This window comes from Camelina sativa, chromosome 5, assembly GCF_030686135.1.
Source record: "Camelina sativa cultivar CO46 ecotype springtype chromosome 5, ASM3068613v1".
In the NCBI taxonomy this organism is placed as follows: Eukaryota; Viridiplantae; Streptophyta; class Magnoliopsida; order Brassicales; family Brassicaceae; genus Camelina; species Camelina sativa.
The window spans coordinates 19,293,016-19,313,355 of NC_141884.1; the positions used below are offsets into that span (position 1 = coordinate 19,293,016).

General features: G+C 35.1%; 2 protein-coding genes and 2 long non-coding RNA genes across 4 annotated transcripts; all 4 read left to right on the top strand.

Annotated features, from left to right (window-relative positions):
- Positions 1 to 1,585: 1,585 nt before the first annotated feature.
- Positions 1,586 to 2,663, top strand: LOC147944032 (uncharacterized). The gene is made up of 3 exons (XR_015557201.1): positions 1,586 to 1,711; positions 1,802 to 1,973; positions 2,117 to 2,663. It is a non-coding gene; the product is annotated as an uncharacterized LOC147944032 (long non-coding RNA).
- Positions 2,664 to 6,851: 4,188 nt separating this feature from the next.
- On the top strand, positions 6,852 to 7,479 carry LOC147944033 (uncharacterized). The gene is made up of 2 exons (XR_015598030.1): positions 6,852 to 7,211; positions 7,302 to 7,479. It is a non-coding gene; the product is annotated as an uncharacterized LOC147944033 (long non-coding RNA).
- Positions 7,480 to 11,222: 3,743 nt separating this feature from the next.
- Positions 11,223 to 12,943, top strand: LOC104786963 (uncharacterized). The gene is made up of 6 exons (XM_010512443.2): positions 11,223 to 11,379; positions 11,508 to 11,618; positions 11,718 to 11,870; positions 11,977 to 12,117; positions 12,217 to 12,360; positions 12,445 to 12,943. The coding sequence occupies exons 1-6, from the start codon at positions 11,320 to 11,322 to the stop codon at positions 12,778 to 12,780; spliced, it is 945 nt and encodes a 314-aa protein (XP_010510745.1). The 5' UTR covers positions 11,223 to 11,319; the 3' UTR covers positions 12,781 to 12,943.
- Positions 12,944 to 14,627: 1,684 nt separating this feature from the next.
- On the top strand, positions 14,628 to 17,024 carry LOC104786965 (uncharacterized). The gene has a single exon (XM_010512447.2). It carries the CDS (start codon positions 14,684 to 14,686, stop codon positions 16,841 to 16,843), a length of 2,160 nt encoding a protein of 719 aa, XP_010510749.2. The 5' UTR covers positions 14,628 to 14,683; the 3' UTR covers positions 16,844 to 17,024.
- Positions 17,025 to 20,340: the final 3,316 nt, after the last annotated feature.

The following is a 20,340-nucleotide window of genomic DNA, read 5'->3' on the forward strand; positions in this document are numbered from 1 at the left end:
TGAAGATGCATTAGATTGATAGACATTTGACCAAGCTCTTGAAATGGCTTCTTTCACCTTAGGTTTATTTAAAAACCTTTTGTCAAACCGAAACACACCTCTGTAAGATTCACTAGATGACAAAAAATTAACCAAAACCGGCCTATGATCCGATCCTCTCTTATCCAAGAAATTCTGATTTGAAACAGGAAACAGACTGAACCATGCTTTATTCCCAAAACATCTATCCAGTTTACTCTGAATCCATAATTGTTGCCTCATTCCTCCCCAAGTAAAACTGTTACCAATAGAAGGCAATTCATCCATTCCACAAGCGCTGATCATATTGGCAAAAGGAAGAAAAGAAGATTCACTTCTTCTTGGACCACCCAGTTTCTCCCCATTATGGAGAATTTCATTAAAATCCCCTATCATACACCAACTATCTTTCCTTTCAACACCAATTCTCATAAGTTTCTCCCAAACCAAAGGTCTAGATTTGTAAAAAGGGTCACCATATACACAAGAGACAAAGAAACTAACTGCCCCAATATGAACATGAAAATCAAGCAAGTTTTTATCCACAAACTTAAAATCTACTACCACGCTGCTTTTCCAAAAGAGAGCTAATCCACCACTTTTACCTATAGGGTTAATAGTGAACACTCTATCATAACCCAACCATTCTTGCAAATCTACCAAAACATTCCTATTATGCATAGTCTCCATTAAAAACAACATGTCAGGGAAGAGGGTTTTCCGAATTTCCCTGAGTCGAGGAATTGTCAAGTCTTGAGGCCGCCCCAATCCTTGACAATTCCAACTCATAAGGCTCATTAAGTATTGGACAGTCCCTCATTTGGGACCGCCTCTGAAATTGAGAGCCTAGGAGATTTAGCTAATATATCTGAAGCCGTAGAACCCTTCCTCTTATTCATCACCCCTTTCCCTTTATCTAAACCTTTATCTACTTTATCTACCCCAGAAAGCTTGTGAGGGGAATTAGTACCTGAAGAAGACTTTCTAGGTTTATATGGCTTTCTTCGTTGATAAGACTTCTGTCTAGTAGACCCCGAAGAACTTGCTTCCAAAAAACCAGTCCCCAAAGCTGAGGAAGCTTCTTTAGAAATCAAACTAACTTCAGCAAAATTGATATCAGCCTCATCTAGCTGCATAAGGGAACTCGGGGATAATCCTACTTGAGAAGCCGATAAAAGTAGTTTGTTATCCTTGATCATCTTCTCATCTTCTTTCTGAGCATCATTAAGCTCTAAAGCCATTATCAAACCTTTTTCGTTAATGGTACCAGTTGGAAGATTTGAGATGAGCCCAGGTCTGAAAACGGGAAGTTGAGCAGAAGGTTTCTGACCCAAAACGCTACAAAAACTTTTGACTTTATCTTCTCTTATCTTACGTTCAGAGTCCGATGATAGCAAAAGAAATTGCCGCAAACCATCAATAACTTCAAGAGATATTCTTTTTTTACCTGTGATTGGATCCACGCCAACTTGATCTTCTGATAAGACACCAAAAAGTGGATCTGAGACTTTGAGAAGAGGTGACGTAGGTATCTTTCCTTGTTCAGATGAGTTATTTATTTTTTCTTCTAAACCTTGTTTTTTCCGAAGGAACAGAGGACAATTATCTTGTTCATGAGTAAGTCTTTGACAAGAGAAGCACCGTTTCTGAACCCTTTCATAATCATAGAGAATAGAGACTACTTCTCCATCAGGTAAGTTTACCACTTTAGAACGACGAAGTGGCTTTGAGACATCAAAATTAACCTTTACCCGAACATAGTCTTTATTTTGAGGCTTTGTAGGATCAAAGTCAACTTCTATAACCTTTCCTGCAAATTCTCCAAGAGACGTTATCGCTTCCAACGTATAATGATTTACAGGAATATTCCTCAGCTGCACCCAAATCTGAATGAATTGAAGATAATCCGGAGGAGGAGTTTCAATCCATCTATCTATTGCTAGAGCCCACTGATTGTAAGTAAACACCCCTTTCTTAAGTACTTCTTCTAGATCATGTTCATATTTAAATATGAACTGAAATCTCTCTTTCGTAAGAGCAACACCTCTAACCCGATCATATATTTGCCACTTCCTTGGCATATTGAAAACTACATCAGACACTTTCTGACAGTCCGGATTCAGGATCCTACCAATCAAACTGTGAGAATTGGCTTGGCATGAACTGAATTGTGGCAGATCCGGAAGATTATACAGTTCATCCTCTTCTTCTAAAGATAGCTCCATGAGAATTTTGTCTATTGAGGAAGACATAGGTAGAAACCCAGAAGAAGCTAACTGAGCACCAAAGCTTGAAGATAGAAAACAGTAAAAAACCAGAAGATTTTCGAAAAGTTCTTGAGAAGGAAGAAGAAACACAAAGTAACTCTCGCGATTTCTCAAAAAACAAAGCAAAGGATAAGATAACGATGGAAATTTTGCAAAAGGGAAAGTGTTTTCCAGTCAAAGCTCTTTATCTGAGAAAGTCAAAGACTCTAAAAGAGAAAGAGAGTTCTGAGCCCAAAAAAGGGAAGCCTTTTGTTGATTTTAATCTAACTCCATAATCACTTAGTTTCCTAATAAATTCAACAAATATATATAAGATTGTATGTGGTCACATGTTGAATTTGTTTGTCGAATCAAATGCCAAGTATCCAGTTAAGTAAACTTTGATTTGAAGGTGCCGTTCGTTTTTTTTTTTGTCTAGAGTGGTATATTATATAAGGGCAATTGACAAAACAGCACAAATTTAAGTTTTTAGTCCAATATTAGCACACATATTTAAAAGTTCCAAAAGTAGCACAAATTTATATATCATTAAAATAAAATATAATTATATTAAGACAAAATCGTGACATTGCTATCTCTCTCACTCTTTCTTCTTCGAGGATTCCAAACCAAGATCCGAAGAGCGATTAACACCGTGAAGGCCATTAGATCTGAAATTAGATTCCAAACCAACCTCAACCTTTGAAACCATTAGATATGAAATTAGTGAAGGCCTGAGGTTTTGTGATGGCGGAGAGAATCGTATTGTGATTTACACGACATCGTTGTGCGGCGGACGATGGAGGCATGTAACACCGTGAGAGCTGCGATTGAGAATTTTGGTGTGGTGGTTGTGAGAGAGATAGGTCGATGGATGGGGATTCAAAGAAGAGCTTCAAAATCTAATGGCCGGAGAAAGAGACAATGGTGGTGATGTTTCAGCGGCAGCAGAGGTGTTGTGGTCGAGGGTTTTTGTGAAAGAGAAATACATTGGTGGAGGAGAGGAAGTGATGAGTTTTGTGGAAGAAAGTTTCTTCCCAGAAAACCAATTGTTGCAGTTTGACATTGTTGTTGGTATAAATTTGGTTTTTAGACTATGAAAGACAATCCTCTTCTAGGTGCTTCTTCTTTGATGTGGATAACTATAATGATCTCATCTTTTCCTATTCCCAGAAAGATTCCAAATTGAAATTATTCAAATTTCTGATGGGTTCTTTTGAACAAATCTACTTTTTTCTAATTCTTTGAGGATGAGTTAAAAGTTTATAAGTGTGTGTGTGTTTTTTTAATACAAGATTGGAGAAGATGTGGGCTTTAGATATATCAATGGTGGTTCATAAACACCATGTGTGGCGTTTGTTTACTTGTGATGTTGTAGTGGTCAAGATGGGGACTTTAGATGTATCAAATGATGTTTTCATATGGTGTTTGTTTTCATTGAGATTTTGGATAATAAAGCTAATTTGGATGGTTTTCACCATAAAACTTATTTTAAAACATACTCAAGAAGGTTTTGTATTCAATATTTGGATTGGTAGCTATACTTTCATCGGTAAGCATATAAAAATGTTCTCAATCAAACATTCAGGAAGAATTACAAGAAATTTAGAAAGGATGTCTTAAATTTAAGGAAGGCTTTCATTAAAAGGAAAAAAACAAAAAAAAAGGAGCATACACGCTACCATATTGAGTTTTGTTGATAGCTCGCATAATCCCTTCTCATGTTCTCGTAACTTGAAAAATCAGCACCCAACATCCATCGTCCAACACTTCTCGGAAATTTAGGAAGGAATCCACGAAATTCAGGAAATATTTCTTGAACTTCAGGATGATCTTCATAAAAAGTTTGGATTTCATGATGAACTTAAGGTTGACCTTCATAAAAAGCTTAGATATTGGGAAACACCCAAATATTCACAAAAATGATATCATTACCCCTCACTGATGGAATATTCTTTCACATATTGAGGTGTGTGTTGACAATTTGTAGGATTGTGTTCCTTGATTCAATTTTATTTTCTATATTTTTATACATGTATGATGCTTGTAAAACATTTTAGGTTGTTTTCGTACTTGTATGATGTTTCTGCATCATATGTTTATGTTAACATTTTATTTTAATTGTGATTGAATTTCAGAAAAGATTATATGAAATTTGGGAAGGATTTTATACAATTCAGGAACACTTGTTTGAATCGGACTAAACAATTTGATTCACCTGGATCAATATGAATACATCGATCTATGTGAATTCAATATCCATCAAATCATGAACAGTGGCCTAATTTCATGAAACATCATGCTAGTTATTACTATTTATCGCTAATGGAATAGTATGTGATACAATAAGACAAAACACATATAAAGAGATTTAAAAACACATTTAAGAAAAAAAATAGGAAGGATTTCATAGGTTTTAGGAAGGCATTCTTGAATTTTAGGAAAGCATTCTTGAATTTTAGGAAGGCCTTCCATAATGACATGAACTCAAGCTTCCACTCAAGAGCCCATTTTTCCATCTTCATCATCAACTCTCTGCTTTGTTCTTAAAATATTTGCCATCATATATATCATCAATCATTTGAGTTTAAAGCTGAAAACCTTATTCAACAGCATGATCAGTTCATGAATTCAATTTTAACAACTCAGGACTTTTAGATTCATACCTACCTTGAATCTGAACTCTAACTGAAGAATCACCCAGAACATGAACAATTATTAGAACACCAAGTTCATTATCACAAGACGTTAACACTAACACCGTAGCCACCATGATTTGCCCTTTTGCAAATGAACTCTCCTTTAAAAACTTTTAACATTTGAGCAACACAACCTTCATCTGTAATAATCATCTTACTTCAATAATTATCACAGCAAGAGAACCAAGCTAATACATCACATTAATTCTATCAACTAATTTCTCTATTTGAATTGAAACAATTAAAGACCAAAAAAGAATGTAAAATTGGATCATTCATAGCTATTAGATGAAGCAAAATCACAACTTCTTCACTATCAAAATCAAACACACTCTGAATCTTTTTCACATCACATCATAAACTTGCTAAGAAAAATTAGAGACGAATAGAACAAACGTTCTAAGCATTTGAAAAAACAGATCTACATGTTAACTGACCTCGCCACACTCTGTTTTAAATGATTCATCTTCATCCATCGCCATATGGATTCGCTCCGTCGTAACCGCCGTACCAGTCTACCAGATCTCTTCAATCGATACACCTCTTCTTCCTCCGCCGTTATCGTAACTGTCTCCGACGAGAAAGTGGTGGAAGATGATGGTGATTCGAACAAGCAAATCGTTCCGGCAGTGTAGGTTGAAGAGGTGGTTACGATGAAGAAGGAGATACTTCGGCCGGTGATGGAATCGACAAAAGCGGTGGAGTACAACGGTGAATCGAACATGGGGCTTCTCTGAAACATTGTTGAAGATGAAGCATACGGTAGAATATAATAATAATTATATAAATAACAATAATTTCAGAAATGCTAGATTAGGAATATTTAAACATGTGTGCTACATTTGGAAGAAAAACTTAAAGTACTGCTATTCTAGGGTATTTCTCATTATATAATATATTACAGCATCATATTTTGAAAATATAATATAATATTTTTTGGGAAAATTAGAAATAAAGAATATTTTTTAAGAAAAATGTCCAAATATACTTTATTTTCACAAGTTTGGCCATACAGGTTTTATAATAATCAAAACCCAGTTTTATCCTCAATTTTATATAAATTTAAATAATAAAAATATAAATTCTTAATTTTTAAAAAATAATAATAATAATTTCCTAAATATCATGACGACTGAGTAGAGATGTCAATTGGGCTCTAAAACCATGGGCTGTCCAGTCCAAATTAATTTGGACTGGTTTTGGTTATTACCAAATTTAAAACGGTCAAATGGGCCTAAAACCAATTTAGTCCAGTGATATATGGTCCAAGCTAGTTTGGACATGGGCCGTCCAATAACCCTAAAAAATTAGGGTTTTTACAATTTGGAGGAAACTTTTTTTTTTCATTTCGCCTCTTTCTCTCTCAGCCTCTCAGGCGATATTCGATTTCGGATCTACTTGAAATCATCTCGATCTACTTCAAATCATTTCGATTTCTCCTCTGCGGCTCTGCTTCTCGTGAATTATGAGATTATGAGATTATGAGGTTATGAATTTATAAACCTTTAGCTTTATAATTATGAGTTTATAAACCTTTAGCTTTATATAATTATGAGTTTATAAACCTCTAACTTTATAATTATGAGTTTATGAGATTATGAATTTATAAACCTTTAGCTTTATAATTATGAGTTTATAAACCTCTAACTTTATAATTATGAGTCGGACTGAGTCATAATTCGACTCGAACCCTAACCCAGAACCCCTTGTGAATCTAAGCTACATGAAGACGGATACGACTAATTCTGCTGCAACTTTCACGATTAACCCTCTGAGCGACGGCAACGACGGCAACGACGATCTAGATGAGACAAAGCTCGCGTTTTCTCCTCCTCTGTCGCGTCCTCGCCGGCCGGAGACGTCTTCTTGAAACTATTTTGACACTTGTGACGATTTTGATAGCTTAAGATTTCTAAGGCTAAGTGAACAAACGGAGATCGATTGTGATGTACCAGTTACAGGATTAGAGAAGTGAGTCAAGGGAATGTAGCAAAATGAGGCTCAAAGACTTTGCAAGACTCGTCGAGTTTTAAAGCAGAGCAGAGGAAACAGAGTTATGATGATGAAGCTGGAAACGGTGAAAGAGAAGATCTATCGGAGTTTATCACACATTCACACATTGAGCTAAAGACTTTGTCTCACCATGAAAGATAAAAAGCATAAGTTCTTCAGAGCTTCTGAATCTGGCAAAAAATTTCAAGAATGCTTGAAGCTAACAAGATCAGAGTCAGATTTGCTTTAATGACAGGTCTGAGGTCTGTTTGCTTTGTGTAAATAGGTGTTGATCTGAAAACTGAAATTGAAGCTTGATTCGTGAGTGCTTATTTTGTTAAACCAGGAAAGGGGAATTCAATTGCGTTTATTGCAGCTTTGAAGCGAGCTTGTTATAGAGGGAAGAGTTCTTCACCAGTTTCTCAAGGTCTAGTTTTTTTTGGGTTTGATTTATCTTCTGTCTTTGTTTTATGAGTTGTAGTGTCTAAATTAAGCCTTTTAATGTAAAGCCATTGAGTCATCAAGTAACTAAAGTCATAGTGTTGAAGAGACCATTGTCTTCAAGATCCTCGACTTCTAGACATCCGTTGATCCAGACGTCAAAAGAAGATCATGATGATGAAAGTGGAAGTGATATCATCGAAGTGATTTTCTTGGCAATTTGTATTATTACATTCCATTATAATAATAATCTTGGAAATTTGTGGTTAATCTACTCTGTACTTCTTGATATAATCATAATCAAAATCAGAAGCAATCAAGTTAAGAACCGCATGACATTAAAAATTTGCCAATTGATCATATATATATATTGATAATTTTTTTTACTTATGCTTACCAGTTTTGTTTAGTGATCCTTTATTTCTAATTTTCCCTGATTAATATTTAGTTTCCTTTTTTAAAGATTCACTTCCTATATTTAGTGAATTCTAAAATTTTCAGAGTATACATTCTATATTTTTGTAGTATATATCTACTAATTTTCTTAGAGATAGAGTAAAATGAATAAAACATATTCTAACAATTTTAGAGCATAGAGTAAATCGTAGAAAGAGTATACTAAAATGTTTAGAACATAGAGTAAATCGTAGAATATAATTTCTGAATTTTGTAGAATTCTGAATTTCGGGCCTCTAAACTATTTAGAACATAAACTATTCCTGAATTTAGTATAACATGTACAAAATGTTAGAACACATCATCTTAAATTTTCAGAATAGCAGAAAACGTTTTCTAAATTTTTTATATCAAATTTTATCCATAAAAAAAACAACTTATACATTATTTTTTTGTAAAAAATTATATTACCTCTATTATTGTATATCTACTTATTCTCCTATATTTCACATTTTAAAACTTGTTAAATTTGGGGTTTTCAAATTCTATGGGTATTTTATGTAAAAATGACCATTTTCAAAAAAGGTCCAGATGAACAATTTTTTTTAGTGATCCTTTATTTCCAATTTTCCCATATTTTTTATAAAGATGAGCTCTAGGAGAAAATTATTATTATTTTTTAAAAATTATACATTAATATACCAACTCATATATATATATATATATATATATACTAGAAAGTTACCCACGCGATGCGTGGGTTATAAAAATCAAATATATGTATGTAAAATAAAATTTTATTAAATTATATATGAAATGTACATGATATTATTTATATATGCATTGAAAAGAATTTTACATACATTTATAAGTTTATAATTATGAAGTGTAAAGGACAATTTTCACATATTGCATAAAAATAAGTTTTGGTTTTAAATTTAGCAAATTATTTTTAAAATTCTAAAAATACTAAAATAGCATCATGCTTTTGATCTTATACTCTAAATACTAAACCATATCTTATCAAAATTATACTCTAAATGTAAAATATAAAATTCAAACCAAAAAAAATATAGATAACCACTGGAAATGGTGTAAGCATTTTTGGCATAATGACGGATGGAGTAAGGGTTACAGGAAAAAGACATGAGGTTAATCTACTTGTTAATTTAAACAATGTGTATATGCATTGATAATTCAAAAATACCAATGTGATATAAAAGTAGTTTTGCTTTTGTACAGGTTAATCTACTTGTTAGTTTATACCACTTTTAACGATTGACATATGTCTATGATGAAAGTATTGAGGTTACAATATGTGTATATATATATATATTAAATATTTACAATAATCTCTGTAATATGTAATGTTTTTCCGTGTAATGCGAAAGGATGTTGTAAAGTTTGGGAAGTGATTCAAAAGAGGCATAAAGAAGTACCTGATCTTTTGACCATGTGTATATGCATTGTAAAATTAGGCTCAATCTTTTTATTAATATGCAAAGTAAAATATTTTTTTTTTGTAGTGGCGATAAAGAACTTTTAAAAATGAAAAACAAAGCAAATTTACAAAACATAAACTTAGAAATATATTGTAGTTGAAGATCAGAGGACTTAAGAGGAGAAATCTAAGGGACTTACAACTACAATATTATGAGTGAATGTTCAAAGCCAAAGAGATTATGCTTTAGGAGTCAAGCACTAGGCTCATCTTCATCACTTAAGACTTCCAACTACAGTTTGAAGTTAAAAAAAAAAACATATTACAAAACAATGCAAAACTTTAAATCATGACTATCATAAAAAATAATCATTTGAAAGAGGTTAATAAATATTGACAAGACTCTGATACTAAATTTTTTTTTGACATGGCTTTGTAAACGATTTCTTCAAATAGTCATAGAGTAATTAATATATACTGCAAGACATCATATTTTTTTTAAAAAACTTCATAAGAAAAAATAAAAATAAAAATACCATGGGAAATGATGGGAAAAGAAAGAAATACAATGAGTAATCGTTTAGTTCATTATTAGTCATGTGAGCATTAGATCTTATATAATACACTAAACATTGTTTGAAGTTTGAAAGGAATTCCATTGACACATTATTCTAAGTAATCACATTTATGGTAATAAAAACAGTTATGAAGTATATTAATTGTAATTAATTTGGTCATATGCGTTATTGCAACATGAACAGTTTGAACAAAAGAAAACGTCCACCCATAATGTCATAAAGGTAACTGATTGAGAGAAGTAAATGTAATCTAAAGAAACTGAACAAATAAAATATCCCAAATTTTTAAAAATGTGTGTAGACAATTTAGTTTTAGATTAGCAATGATGTGTCTTTTTATTTCATTAAAATTGAAAAAATGACACATATTAAAAAAATATAGAGTGGTGCTATATTACAATTTCTCACAACTCTACATTATTATAGTTTAATATATAGTAAATATTGACATGTGAAACCAATAAAAATAGTTAAGTAACAAAGTTACGGTTGTGATAAAAAATAAGTGAAAATTTATAAATAGTAAAAACAAAATAGAATAAATATATTTTTGTAAAATATATTACTTTTTCTTTAACAAAAGCAAACTATAGAGATTTTACTATGAAATAATAATAAATTAAAAACACAAAATAATTAAAGATTTGGTAGACGAAGAGTGAAGTATGAAATAATAATAAATTAAAAACACAAAATAATTAAAGATTTGGTAGACGAAGAGTGAAGAAATTTAAAATAACATTACTGAGGAATTTACAAATCTTATAAATTAATTAGACGAAATATATTCTTGTAAAACGATTTTTTTTTACCAAAGTAAACTATATAGATTCTTGCTATCAAATAATATTAAAGAATACAAACCAAAAACAATTAAAGATTGGTAGTGGATCGAAGATAAAAGAAATGAATATTTTTCTAAATAAATAAATTTAAAAAATCAAACTTTAAATTAATGTAAAGTACACGTGTCGCAAAAATAGAACGCATGCAAAGTTAAAAAAAACTTTGTCATATTATATAAGATATATATATATATATATATATATATATTTTATGATCAATCGATATTAGGACCATAATTTTTACATAGAGAATGAAAAAAAATTATCATCTTATCTTATGAAATTTTGTTAGTTTTTACATCTGTCCATGCCGAAACGAGAAAATCACGATTCTGTAATTTTCGATACCCAAACACAGAACTCATGATTCTGTAACTTGCTATATATTTATGCTTAAAATCACGAATAGATTTAAAATTGGCACCAAATTTGGAGATTTTCTCTTCTTATGTATAGGTCTCGCATACGTCAATAACTCACGAGAATGGAGCTGCCTACTTTATTGTGTTTTCCGTTTGTAAATCTTTCTCTCAACATGTACACATTGTATTTAATAAGATCACTCACGCCATGTTAAATGCAAGCTTTAGATAGTCATTTTACGTACTCTTGCTCTCATAAGGTAAGTATAGTTTATGGATCACTAAAAACTTTCAAACAGAAATGGGTGTCTTTACTAGGTTTGGTGGCTCGATCAATCAAAACGTTCAACAGCCTCTTAAGGTCAGTTTCATTTTCATCAATCAGATAACGACCCGAAAGTTTTTGGTCAAATCATCAAATATAAAGTGTTTTTTGGTTACTTACACATATATGTGAGATCATAACTAGCTAGGCTTGTTGTTGTATAGGCCGAGTCTAAGATACCTCGTGAGAATGTTAATTCTAGTTCAGTTTCAGAAGAAGATTCTAATATTCAGGAACCTTGGTACTGGGATCCTGATGTGGACCCTAAGTTGAAGGTAATTAACAGCAAATCAGCAAACAATATAAATAACATTCACATGTTAGATCGATGCCACTGTATGTTACCGATCACTTTACAACTCTTGTTATTTTAGGCCGAGTACAAGAAACATTCACATGTTAGATCGATGCCACTGTATGTTACCGATCCTAAATATTATGACTTAGCTGAGCTGAAGAGGCAAGTAACACTCTGGATTCCAAATAATAACAAGCATCCATGGTATGATGCTCCTGCTACGGTGAAGGTAATAGCAAATCAGCAAATACTAGAGAGGAATTGCTAGAATTAAGAAGAATATATAAATGCTAAATTAACACTTGGTTATATATATATATATATTATGTTTGAAGGTAAAAATAAAAAAGGGAGTTTGCCATTTGAAAATAGAATTCACATTGGGATGGCCTCCTCACGGAGTCTATGAGATGCTTACTAATCCAAGAAATATGAATTTCTTCAGTTTATTCGACAGGGAGTTTCGCCAACGTCTGGTTTGTTTTATCTTCATATCGTTGTATTGTATGATTCAAATTTAGTGAATTAGTTACTGTCAGTAATTAAAAGTGTTATCATTTTAATTCATACAAAAGGACAACGAATCAACAAAGGTTTTGAAGAAGGATGGACCGAGGCAGATCACGGATGTGAAAAAAACTTTGAGATGGAAGGTCCTTGGGTGCACTATAGCTATCCCGATACATCTAGTCATCGATGAAAACCATCAAAATCTTACTGTAAGAAGCTTCTCCGAATCCCCTCACATGAACACAACTGTTTTTGTGTGTTTAGGTGATTTAATGTGTTGATCTCTTGCTTAGGCAAAATATAAGAAGAAGAATATGTCGTGCATGAAAGTGTTTGAGGGTAGCTGGAAAATAAAGCCACTATACGCAGATCAGGAACGCTTATGCAAGTCTAGGTCGCGGATTAATGATGAAGAGTACAAAAAATGTAGTGGCGGAAAAGGAAGGATTGGATCAAAGGTGACAATGGAGCAGATCTTTCAGCCTTGTACTCTTCTTAATGTGCCACCGGTTTCTTGGTTCATACGTAAGATCACCATCAGAACAATCAAGAATTTGCTCGAAGATCTTAGACAATATATTATCAACATCCACAAAAGCAGGGCCGGTCCTATATTCAAATATACATGATAATTTTTGCAACTACTGGAACTCTGGAAGTGGTGCAGCTTAGTAATGTAGTAGGCAAGCGAAGAATAATTTAATCGGGATTCAAAATTGTTAATGTTGATTATGTATTTTTTGACCAGACCAATGATTTACCTTCTATTTTATTTTTCCTTGGGTCAAATAACTTTTTAGAGTTAAAAATCATTATATACCATATTAACAAAACTACAGAGGGAAACAAATTTGACTATGATTAGAACGTGTACACAAACATAAAAATAATTTGTGACTATATATGAACGTTTTATGTTATAAATAGATCATTTCATTCTCAATTAATCTACATCAAACATATCTTACATTGTTGACAAAAAAAAAAAAACTATATCTGAGAAATATACAATATTGGTTTGTTAAAAATGGGTTCCTCCAAATTGATTGTTACATGCATTTTTGTTGCTACGCTGGTTATTGCATGTGACTTTCTCTCAGGTACATGTTATTTCAAATATATATATTTAACTATAACATCTACAATTTCGTATCTTTCTTCAAGAAAACAAGATTTTTTCTTTTTTTTTCTTTTCATGATTGATAGTTGAAATGGGAATTAGGGTGCAAGCTCTACCTCCGACTTGTGGACCAGATTGTACTGGTGGATTCTTGAAAAAAGACTGCATTAAATATTGTGTAGGTTTGTCTTATAAAAATGGTACTTGCATTTTATTCCATGGACTTCCTTCACAAAATCGTTGTTGTTGTTTTTAAATTAAAAAATATAATTGTTCATACTCTTTGATCCAATATGTTTACGTTTTGATATAATAAAAAGTTTTATTTCAATGGGAATACCATACATATATATACATGCAATTTCATTATTGTTAATAGTATTTTTTATAATAATTAATACTAATTAATTCATATATATATATAATGAAATGAATATATATTATTTATCTCACGATTTTATATAATAAATATGTTCTATTTTAAACTATACGAGTGAACATTTGTAGTTAGCTAATTAGTTTATGCTTTTTAGTTTTGAAGTTATATATACTTTATACAAATTCATCTTACTAGTAGTCTAGTATAAAGAAAACGCACATTGTTGAATAAGTTTATTTCAGAAGATGATTAAATTGGAAATAATTTTGGGCATCGACCTATATATATATATAAAGTCGAGACAATGTGGTAATTGACAAGAATGGGTTGTCTTGTCTTCTAGAGAACTCTTTGATGTTGTAGTCAGTATTAGTATTTTGCTGCCCAAGAAAAAAAAAAAATCAAAGTTATTACCAAATGTCGATAGTTCAAGTGGTAAAGATTTTTTAGTACAGTTTAGAGGTCGCCGGTTCGAGAGATGCCGCTCAAGAAGGAACCATATATACGCTGCCGCCGGTTATCGTAGTCTATATTTACGAATATGAAAGAGGTTTAACTACATGTCTAAATTTACGAATATGAAAACGCTATATTTTATGAGTTAACACAAAGCCAAACACTTGATATTGTGTGACAAGATACATTCAATGTATTAGGAAGACAGTCCACGTTTGAAATTTTTGCATTACGATCCAACTCTTTCTTGGTCAACAAAAACTAGAATATCAAATATACCCCTCTTGTTTAAAACAAATACACCTATATATGTCTATACAAGACAAAATAAAGAGAGATAAGAGGAACCAAACCACATATAATTAGAATGTGCAACTAGTTAAAGTCAATGTGTATTATTTCATCACACATGAAGAGACGTGCAACGCGTTCCGTTGACTGACTTAGCCCTCTTTTATTAACACCAAAGTCAACCCTATTATCTCTATTAACTCTAAGTTGTGTTTCTCACAAGTAACAATCTCATTTTTAAGACCAAGAAGAAGAAAAAAAACACACACACACACACATAAAGAAAATGGGAAAGCCGACGACGTCTCAAAACAATAGCTTTATAAACCACTTCAGCCACCCACACCGACTTCAGTTATCCCCGGCGACGGCATCACCACCGTGCTCAGCTTGCAAACTCGCCGGAGGTAACGGCATGGTTTACTCATGTAGGCCATGCAACTTCTCTCTACATGAGTCGTGCAGCAAGATGAAGCAGGTCATAACACATCCCTCTCACCCGTCTCATACACTTAGCCTTCTTGTTGCTCCTGTCTACGATGGTGGATACTTCAATTGTGATGGCTGTGGCGTCCATGGGACTGGTTTTAGCTACCAATGCTCTCTCTGCGACTTCGACATCCATTCTCTTTGTGCTTACAAGCCGCTCTCAATCATCCACAATTCTCATCCGCAACATAACCTTAAACTCACGTTTCACCCTCCCTATGGAGCCAATAAAGGTTTCTCATGTGATATCTGCCTTAAGATCGGGAAGGACCAGTGGCTCTATCGATGCATACCCTGTGAATTCGACGCTCATATCGGTTGCATCGCTGCTCCTAATCCTCACCTCCTTCAACATAGCGCTTCTTCACCTATTCCTCATACTCATCAAACCGGACATCCTCAGCATCAAAACTCGCTTCCTATGTCTAATCAAGGCAGTAACAGACCCAGACCCATGCCCATGACAAGGCCTATAGCTCAAAACGTTGCTGTCAATGGACCAAGAAGACATAACAACAACTTGGTTTATAATGCTCAGGTTGGACCTATTGGACCAAATGAACTTATTGGTCAGGTAAGACAGAGTTTTGGGCAAGGGTCAACGGATGGGAGTGGCTACGATGGTAGTGTAGGGAACGAAGAGTTTAACGTTGAGGTTGATGTTAGTGTCGATGTTGAATATGAAGGTGGTCTGTATGTTGAAGAGGCTAATGACGAGGGAGAAAACGTTGATGAGGCTAATGATGAGGGAGAAGACGTTGATGGTAATGGGCTTGAGGTTGTGGCTTATAGCGATGGTTTAAGTGTTGCTCGTAGTGAGAGTGATTTTGGAGGTAGTAGCGATGCTCGTAGCCAATGTAATGATTTATCCGATGCTGATCTCTATCCACTATCTTTGGATAACTCACAAGGACCAAGATCAGTTCGTATGAACCGAGGCCAAGGTGGTGGGAGGAAGAAAAATACAAACCTGAATGGTTCTGACACTCGGTCTAAGAATATGGCTCTTAATGGACCTCGTGGTGGTCTTCAAGGTTCCAAAAGTCCTATGCAAAACCTTAGAGGACCTCAAACAAGAAGGGTGCAAAATGTTCGTAACAACACAATAAGAGCTCGTGGTGGGGCTGTGAGCGTACGAGTTAATAGACCTCGTGAAACATCTGCATTTACAGCACCTCGGGGATTTAATGGGAATAGTGTTGGACCCTCTAATGCAATTGATAATGGTGGCAACAATGATAACTACAGCAAAGGTGATGGCACTGATGATGTTTATGCTGGTGAAGATAATGTTGGCTACGATGAGAGTTATGGTGAAAACTATGGTGATGGAGATGGTGATTGTGACTTTGAAGTTGGAGGTGACTTCGTAGATGATGGTTGTGATCAAGATTATGATGAGACTTATGGTGAAAACGATTTCGAAAGCTATAGCGACATCACAGGAGGAAGTAGGTCTATGTATGATGAGAGTGAATCTTATGGGACTATGGATGATTCACAATATAGTAATTTAAATGAAGAGCCCAATAGCCAGTATTTACCCATGGTTGGGGCGGTTGGTGGACCAGGATTGAATAACCAGAACCAATACGGTCAAAATGGTAGGCAGAGAAATGGACGAGGTGGTACTACAAATATGAACAGACATGGAAACGTGAACCAAGGTGCAAACAGGATTCAGCCTAGAACTAGGGGTCGACCAGTCCAATATAGGGCCAATGCAAGACCTTATAGGGCAAATGGAAGACCTAATGGTCCGAATGGAGGCCCCATTGGACCTACTGGAGTTGGCAATCCAATGTTGGTGAATACAATGGTGCAAGGTTTGTGTCAAGGCTTTGCTATGAACATGCTCATTGGTGGTGGTGGTGATGTTAACGGTGGAGCGAGTGACGGTGGTGGATCATCGATCTTAGGAGGCTTGTTTGGTGGCGAAACGGAATCACAATACTAACAGAGATGAACATGGTATTGGATACTACTAATAAACAAATGTTCTTGTTTATATTATCTGTTTTGTGAATTCATATTATTTTCAAGTTTATTTTTTTCATCTTTAATTTTCTCAATGATAATTTTGTAATCTTTTAAAATGTAAGAAAGTATTAAAAATTAAATAACTTTGGGGGTAAAAATATACTAGATCAAGATGATAATAAAGATCAAGTATAAGAGCATCTCCAACCTATTTCTCCATTTTTTTCCTTTAAAATACTTTTATTTTGGAGATGAGTTTTTCTCCAACCCTATTCCATTTGGAGTTAAAAATGAAGATTTCCAAAATTTAGTGTAAAATAGAAATGAAGATCTCCAAATATAGAGAAAAAATAGAGATCTCTATTTTAGAATAAAAATGGAGATCTCTATTTTAGAATAAAAATGGAGATATGTTGGAACAAAATTGACTACAAACTTCATTATGAAGATGGAAATGGAGATGGGTTGCAGATGGTCTAAGCCTTTTATTTTTCCTTATCCAATTTGATAAATCGATTACAATGAACAAAACATTTATATAAATAGAGGATAAAATCAAAGATTTACTATGTGTTATTGGGCTAATATGTTTCTTGTTTAACAGTCTCTTTGTAGGCTATTGTTATAAGACAATATGTAGAAGATATGTAAATCTACCATAATCATATGAATGGTTTGTAAATATTTTATAGGATCTCATTAATTAGGAAAGTAAGTTAAATGACATTCCTATATATATGCTTGTATATTGTAACACTATTCTCATGAAAGTAAATATTAATTCATAAACAATAAGGTGTTCTTCTCTCGTCAACCTTCAACAATCGTCACGTCAGTAAAACTATTTTCAGGAAAATCTACATTGTAAAGTGAGCATAACCACGCATACTTTTGAAACAACCCGACCCTTTTTTTTTCTTTTTAATAATTAAATACAATATATAATTAAGTACCCCATACTACTTAATTAAACAAACCATCCCACACACAGTAGCCAACCAATAATAAACCAACATCCAATTACATGCACAGCGGAAACATATCAATAATACAAAACCAATACAATAACATTTCTATCCATTCTATCCAGCAACCTAACATATCTCTATCCAAGGTTCCATCCTAAACAATATAACAAAGACCAACAACACACAAACGAGACCCTAGTTCATCCTCCTCCTCATCGCCATGATTCCACGTCACATACCTGCACACCACAACAACAATTGAGATGCGTAAGTATTATCATAAATACTTAGTGAGGCCGTCCTCCCATCTACTGGGTTATACACACAAGCATATGAGACCCTCAAGTTTAAGCAAAACAAACAACACACAACAATACATCAAACCAGGAAACAAGTCTCGACTGAGACCAGTGTCGACCGATGCCTCACGGTGTCGATCGATGCTACAAACAATGGTGTCGACCGATGCTAAACAGTGTCGACCGATGCCACTGCAAATGGTGTCGACCGATGCTTCCTAGTGTCGATCGATGCCTCCTCTGCGGACACGATCTGCGCGAAACCGAACATCGAACTCTCCTTCCCAATCATCTCGCATCCGTCTCAAACTCACCCAATTACCTCAGAAAATCACTGGGAATCACAAAAGCAACGAACCCAAGCAACAAAACAACACAAACAGCAAAGAAAACACACAAACAAGAGAGATCTCATGCTTAGATCAACCATGGTCAAGCACTCACCTCAAGAACAGGAAGATTGAAATGAGAAACGTGGAAAACAACACCCCCAGAAGCTCCCCCTTCGTGTCCAGCAACAGCTAACACTTCTACTGCCTCAGATCTCTCCAAAATCTCCAAGAACAAGCCCAGAAAAACTCAAGAACGTTTCTCTCTCTTTTCTCTCTTTCTTTCACTAAGCGGCGACCAAATAACTTCCCAAAAACCCTTAAACTCGTCCTTAGACGCTTATAACACGATTTAGGGATTTAATTGAACCAAACCGAACCAATTCAGCAATTAATCAAACCGACCGAACCCTGAAATTAGTGGTGTCGATCGATGCCACTAGGGTGTCGATCGACACTCCTTTCAAAATCACAAAATCCGGTTCGCGGATGTTACAATTCTCCCCCACCAATATGGATTCGTCCTCGAATCCCGCAAAACCGTCCAACTGTCAAGGACCTCCGTGCCACCGTCAACACGGCCCGCACGTCCCCGACCGGACTAAATACCGTCAGCCAAGGTTTCCCGTGCACTGTCGCAACAGCCCGCACACCTCCGACTGAACCACGAGGTCTCCCTCTAGTCAATATACTCACATCAAAGACACTATTTGCTCACAACTCAGTGCTTCCCCTGTCCGTGGTCGCAACCAACGAATCATGCCGGCTCGCTATCAGGCCAACCGCCTTAAGCTACGGCATCCAGGAAGTCACTCACACACACACTCCCCCCGCTTTCAGGTCGCAACCTTCGAGTCATACCGGCTCACTGCCAGGCCACAGCCTACAGCTACGGTATCCAGGGAGTCTCACATGCCCACTCCCCCCGCTCTCAGGTCGCAACCCTCGAGACATACCGGCTCACTGCCGAGCCACGGCTCACAGCTACGGTATCCAGGGAGTCTCAAAATCCCGCTCTAAGGTCGTCACCCTAAAGCACGCTCACGGATCGTCATCCGAAGCAAACATACCACTCCCACTCTCTGGCCACAAAGTCCATTGAGCTATCGGTATCACATGAGTTGGGCCCACACAATCCTGAGCAAATAAGTCCGATGTCAACGAGTATCTCCCGACTAGATCTACCTCAACACTTTCCATTTCTGGAAACTTCTATTTTTAGAAACTTTCCATTTATAGCAACCTTCTATTTATGGAAACTTTCCATTTGTAGCTACCTTCTATTTATGGAAACTTTCCATTTATAGACTCCCGTGCTATTTCCTTTCCAGTGATTTTTCACAAATCCCAAAACCAAAGAACTCCAACTTTTATTAGAACCTCAAATGCAATAATCGTTTACAACTCCAAATGAAAATACATAATGAAAGAAAGAATACATAAGCTAAAACTAAGCGCCGGAATGGACACCCGGTCCTCCCTTCGGCTGCGCCGCAACCTCCATCATCTGCCTCCTCTTAGGACAGAAAGGCCTGATATGCCCTTCCTCCCCGCAATGATAACACACTCGACGGTACTCCTGCGAATCACCTCCCCTGGCCCCGCTTGCCGACACGTGATCCATGCTCCCGCTCCCATAACCTCTCTGGCCACCTTGGTTCGCCACTGTCGTCTCTTCCCGCTTCCTTTTACGCCTTTGCTCCAACTGCCTATCCTTGTTTGGAATGCTCTGCTCCAATGTCTCCTCTGAACGAACCGCTGGACTGACCACCACTAACTGTGACCTCAAGTCATCCTCTATCCCAGCTGCAACCTCAACCAGCTCCGCCCTCGTGGCATAGCTCCTCACTCTGCACCGAGTCCTCAGATCATCTCGCA